The sequence below is a fragment of the Zerene cesonia genome, chromosome 5 (genome assembly GCF_012273895.1).
Source record: "Zerene cesonia ecotype Mississippi chromosome 5, Zerene_cesonia_1.1, whole genome shotgun sequence".
In the NCBI taxonomy this organism is placed as follows: domain Eukaryota; kingdom Metazoa; phylum Arthropoda; class Insecta; order Lepidoptera; family Pieridae; genus Zerene; species Zerene cesonia.
In genome coordinates, this window is record NC_052106.1 from 1,119,240 (window position 1) to 1,125,037 (window position 5,798).

Here is a 5,798-nt window from a genome sequence, read left to right on the forward strand (position 1 = left end):
GCTGCACGCGCTGCACGCGCGCCTGCTGCCCGCCGCCTGCCCGCCCGCGGTATGTACCCTGTCGGTGGGCGCTGCGCGAGGCGTTAAATGTATTTCATATACATTTCAAGAGGATAACCAGTTTCGTTACGTAACAATGGCAACGTGGCATACGCCAACAATGGACAGGCTTCTTCTCTCTCACTCAAACCCATAGCTTATATACTTATTATATTTACTTTGAAGTTCTGAAACAGATTGGTTTTACACATTTTGTTATCACTTCTATCGGGCGTCCGAGCAATTGGTCAAAACTTTAGAAGTAAGTATGTACAACCTTATTCAATAAAAAAAAGTTCTAAATTTTTATCTAGATATTGTTTGGAGAATACAACGTCAAATTATATTGTTACAGGTGACAGCCCTGTCGGCGGCATTCGAGCGCTCGACGCCGCCCACGGCGGAGGAGATCGAGACGAGCGCGCGCGACTGCCTGGCGCTGAGCGCGCTGAGCGGGCTGGAGCGCTGCGCCGCGCTCGTGGCGCGCCTGCGCCCCGCGCCCGACACGCTCACGCTCGACACGCTGCTGCTCACGCTCAGCAAGTTCACCGGCCTGCTGGCGCCGCACCACGCCTCCTATATCGCAGTCGGTGAGTTTGTGGCCGAATAGAAGGTTTTAATGGTTACGTTAGGTGAATATTAGTGAGCGAGTGAGTAGACTAAAATTGTTGTAATAATATGTTAAAAAACTGTACGTAAAATGAACTGTCTCCCCCCATTCCCCCCCAGGAGTGTCGCTGGGGCAGGCGAGCAAGGCGCAGCAGGCGCTGCGGCGCGCGTGCGCGGTGTGGGCGCGCCACGCGGAGTGCGTGCGCGCGGGCTGGCGCCACCTGCTGGAGATCACGTGCACGCTCTACGTGGGCCGCCTGCTGCCCAAGGTAGCTGCCAGATGTACCAGTACATACAGTTTTCGATGCTGTGTTTACAGCAACGCAGTTCAGTTTAAAGCTACACAATTTTTTCCAAAATTTCCTGTATAGTAATAATTGGTCTGAATTAGATTCGCAGCGATAAGCTAACGCTACATATTGAAATAGGGTGTGTATGTGGTGGTAGTAAGTGTTGCGACAAATTTAAAGGATACATGAGTGAGCGTGTAACCTATCTATCATAAAAAAAACATACACGCCAAATAGCATTTTCAATAATGTTATAATGTTATTCGTAAAACTAGTACTAAATAAAATCATCATAGATCATTACTTATTTGAATAAGTACATAGGAACTTAGTGAATTATTTGTTTTTATTTTTTTCTTATTACAGTGTCTAGTGGAAGCCGAAGACTACCTGTCACCGACGGGCACGGTGTCGCTGATACGCGAAGCGAGCCGCGGTACGGATAGCGGTCTGCTGTCTAGCATATATTCATACATTGCATTGGGAGAGACTGGTGAGTCTTGTGTGGCAAGTTTGTTGTTTTTGATTAAATTACAAACAAAAAAAAATTATAGTAATAAAGAAAATTCTCTGTGCCAATCGAGTTCGTGAGTAGGGGAGCCGGGGGCCATTATCTTTATCATATGGAAAATTTTACCCTTACCAGACCATTCCTTTTATCTAGTCATAAATCCTTTCCTTACGCCTTTCCCTTATAAGAATTAAGAGGGCAAGGCACTACTCGGCGAATGTTTATGGACGCTGGTGATCGCTTGCTAAAAAGGGAACCACCAGCTCAGTTGCCCGCTTATGTCTTAAAATAGTACCAAAAAATATAGTAATAAAGATTAGGTTAACCTACATCTATTTCCAATCTATATCTGTGCCAAAATATGTGAAACTGAAACTTAAAAAAACATGTCCATTTTAAGGTATACGTGCGCCAACTCCCCATGAAAAGGCCTTGATAGACGCGGCCACGGAATGCGTGGCGTCCTGCAACTTGCCCGGCCTGCTCGTGTCCGAGACTAAATTCCTGCCCGTTGAGAGTCTTCAGGCAAGTCGTTATACATTATTTTGAAATTTTTCAATGAACATTTAAAAAAAAATCGGAATTTTTTATACCGAAATAAGTGAATTTTCGAAAAATAGTTAATAAGCTTCTATATATATAATAAACTGGCAGCATGCCTCAGCTCCGCTCGGGTAGTCATTTTTCGTATTCAAAATAATATAAACTATTATATCTTTTAAGTTGGATCAAACTGCCCATGGTGTGCAAATTTTATAAAATTAGATGAATAGTTTAGGAGTTTATTAGGGACAAATAATATGACACGTAATTTATATGTATTAAGATTTATTAACCTGTATAATTTATATTATGATAACAACACATAAAATGCAGGATGTAATTTCACCTTAAAACAAAACACATTAAACACTATTTAATAAGTATGTAATATTTCTACAGGAGCTTATTCAAGCGATGATTGCTGTAGGCGCTCCGCCAGATCCAGACAGTTTGCAGCTCAATCCACAGCTAGAAGACATCACTATATTCTTCTTTGAACTTCTCGGACAGACGTTAATACAAAATCGGTATGCAAAGTTAACAATTAAGATGAGTTATTTTTTATAATAATTTATATACAGTTTTGGTCCTTCGATCTGGATATAAACACGATTTTTTTATGGGACTGTCTAAATTCGATACAAGATGAAAACGTCAAGAATACCGGAAGGATTAATATATTAGATAAGGTTTTTTGGCGAGCATCGAGTTGGATGTAATCTGAGACAAGTTAGAAACCTCAAACTGGTCGTGGATCATAAATTCTCGTGTCTTAAAATATAGGTTATTGCAGTATTCGGGGTATTTTAGACATTAAGACAGTGATGTTATTTTAATAATTTCCAATCAATGTGTTGGTCCTTCGAGCCGGTTTTGAACGCATCAATTCTCCAGGGACCGACTGCTGACCGTATGGGAGGAGTGCGGGCCGCACCTGGAGCGCGTGGTGGTGTGGGCGGCGGGGCGCGGCCACTACGCGCTGGCGCGCGCGCTCACGGCGCTGCTGCGCACCGCGGCGCGCCTCATGCGCTGCGAGCTGTGCGCGCCCACCGTGCTGCTGCACCTGCAGCTGCTGTTCCGCCTGCCCTACAAGCTGTTCTACCAGCAGGCGGATGTGGTGCGTGGGCGAGTCTCATATACGGAAACCTACATGCGATACATCTTGTGTCTCATGTAGCGTCATAATAAACCTAAATGTTCAGAGATTGTGTATTTGTTGTTAATAATGAAGAGCGGAGGTTAAGTAACAGTTGGCACGGTAATTTACTGGATGGATGCTTTTTTTTCAAGATTTGTCTTTAGCCTATTCGTCAGAATCGTCAGTGTCGCGAGTACGACTCTCACCTGACCTATATTTCTGTTGTTTCCGCAGATATCGTGTGGCATCTACGAGATAGTGAAAACGTCGGCGCAGAACATTCACAGCGGCGCGGAGTGGGGCGCGCTGCTGGCGCTGCTCGCCGCCGCCGGCGCGGGCGCCTGGCCGCGGGACGCCGCGCCGCCAGGTACACATGCACACGCACACACACGCACTCGCACACACACGCACACACACGCACACATACACACCCGCACGCATACACACACACACACATACACAGAAAAACGCACACACGCGCGCACAGTGCATGCGCGGTAAATGAGTGTGGCGCAGGGTAAATGCGAGAATTTGTACCTACTTCTTGTATATTCGCAGAAGAAGTATTATACATTTTTTTTACTCCATGTACATATATATCTCTTAAAACCTATTTAGAAATCAACAAGAGAATCAAACATAGAGTTTCTTAGATATTATTCAACTTTAAAGATTATCTCGTAGATCAAACAAAACAAAAAAATACATTATTTGCATATTTTTTTATTTATTTTACACATTTTATATATATTAAACTATATTATAACCTCAACAATTTCTTTCCAAACTGCTTATCAGTTCCTCGATACTTAAACATGTTATACTAACAGTTATAAAAAACTAAGGGGTTTGAATTATTGCAACGAATACTTGTGTATTGCACCATTAGTCGGAAATAATGAAAAAGGCCTCTTAAAAAAGGTTATTCGTTCAATTATTATACGTCATTTATAACTGTGAGGTAATCCATGTCTGGAAGGAACTAACTCTAGCGTGGCCCGCTGGAGACCCGGACTCGCAGCCTCTGTTTGACTGGAAAGACGCTATTCCAATCTGAAAAATTAATTATAGTCTTTGGCCTATATATCTTCCGATCTATCTTCTGATGATATTCCTTTCGAAGTTCATTTACAACTGATTTTTTATGCAAAGTTTTGGCAATTTTGTAGAAAATAGAAATAAGTCTCACTTCTTTCAATTTAAAAATGAGATAGGAACAGAATGTATTCTGCTTCTTAGGGTTTTTTACAATTTTCGTTTTAAACTTATGAAAAACTTCCATCCATATAAATTCAATATAGAAAAAAAAATTCTCACCAATTGTGGGCCATCAATAGTGTTTATGGATAGAGGACCTCCACTATCACCACTACAAATATTGCTGAAGGTGCCGCTGGTGCAAAGTGTTGAGTCAATCACGACATTATGCCCATACACTTGTTGGCAGGCTGTGTTGGTAATCACTTGTACATCTGCTTTTCTTAGCACTTGGGCCTGGGTTAAGGCGGAGGCTGTAGAGTTATGAAAACTAATTAAACTAATTTATCTATAGTACTAGAAACTTCCGGCCAAAAATGACTCGGTAATATTTTTTTAAGAGGTAAATCTTATGACTTCAAATCCTGTATTTTTTATTTAAAAATGTTCACTACTTACTATCATCAGTGGTTCCAAAGCCAACAACACTAGCCATGGATCCGGCATAACTAAAGCTGTTGAATGGCAGGTTGATTGGACGGATTACGTCTGGAAATTATAAATACAAATGTAATAGAACACCCAAACTTTCTTTCTTAATAACCCGTTAAAAATTTGAATATATTAAGGGAATTAATGACTCAATTGGACTTGAAATACTTTCGTTGTTGAAGGAGCATCTTCAATAATTTAATGTATACTCTGCCTCGTTGTACTCACCGCTGAGTTCCACTTTGTCAATGGTAATGACTGCGACATCATTATTACGATTGAAGAGGTTATAATCTGGGTGTGTTACCACGTTGTCTGTATCAACTCGTACACCACCAGAAAAAAGACGAATGGATCCCAGCACTACAGTGAATAACTCCGCTTGAAAACCAAGTGCGGTCCAGCAGTGTGCAGCTGTTACTAGTTTTGTATTGCTTAAGAGAGCAGAACCGCAGACTGATAATACTCCGCCTGGAAAATGAACAATCAGGCCACCCTGAAACAGAAAGGAAGAGATGAGCAGAGATGACCATTGACGTTGTAATTTTCAGCTTCATAGCATTGAAATGCTTTATAAATGAGAAATTTCTAAAGAATAGAAAAAAACTGATCACGAGGCGGGATTCATCCGCATTTGCTAACCTTCCAGCCTACCATGATCTGCCTGAGTAATCGAATTTTTTCTACTATCTATTTCATATGCCTACCATAGGTTTTTTAATCGCTTACCATATGGGGGAATTCTCCAAGCTGTGCCAACGAGCCTCCGTGAATTCTAGAATCAGATAATCCATTTTCTTCTGCTTGTTTAATCTGAGCCGCTAATGGTATACCAACGCTTTTATGATAATCTACATATATGGTTTCCCTGGCAATTACAGTTACCATACAAATGAAAAGCAATAGAATCTTCATGTTATTGAGCATGCCCTTAAACGAGTGTTTACAATCAATGTGTATTCCAATACTGACCCTTGAT

The 5,798-nt window shown here is 41.5% G+C and overlaps 1 protein-coding gene across 1 annotated transcript in view; it reads left to right on the top strand.

Annotated features, from left to right (window-relative positions):
* LOC119840152 (Golgi-specific brefeldin A-resistance guanine nucleotide exchange factor 1) overlaps window positions 1–5,798 on the top strand; it is a 26,847-nt gene that overhangs the window by 9,423 nt on the left and 11,626 nt on the right. The window contains exons 14-21 of the mRNA XM_038366665.1: window positions 3–49; window positions 395–629; window positions 769–917; window positions 1,305–1,431; window positions 1,850–1,974; window positions 2,392–2,519; window positions 2,887–3,109; window positions 3,365–3,497. Of these exons, the coding sequence (XP_038222593.1) occupies window positions 3–49; window positions 395–629; window positions 769–917; window positions 1,305–1,431; window positions 1,850–1,974; window positions 2,392–2,519; window positions 2,887–3,109; window positions 3,365–3,497 (1,167 nt within the window). The remainder of the gene's footprint in view (window positions 1–2; window positions 50–394; window positions 630–768; window positions 918–1,304; window positions 1,432–1,849; window positions 1,975–2,391; window positions 2,520–2,886; window positions 3,110–3,364; window positions 3,498–5,798) is intronic.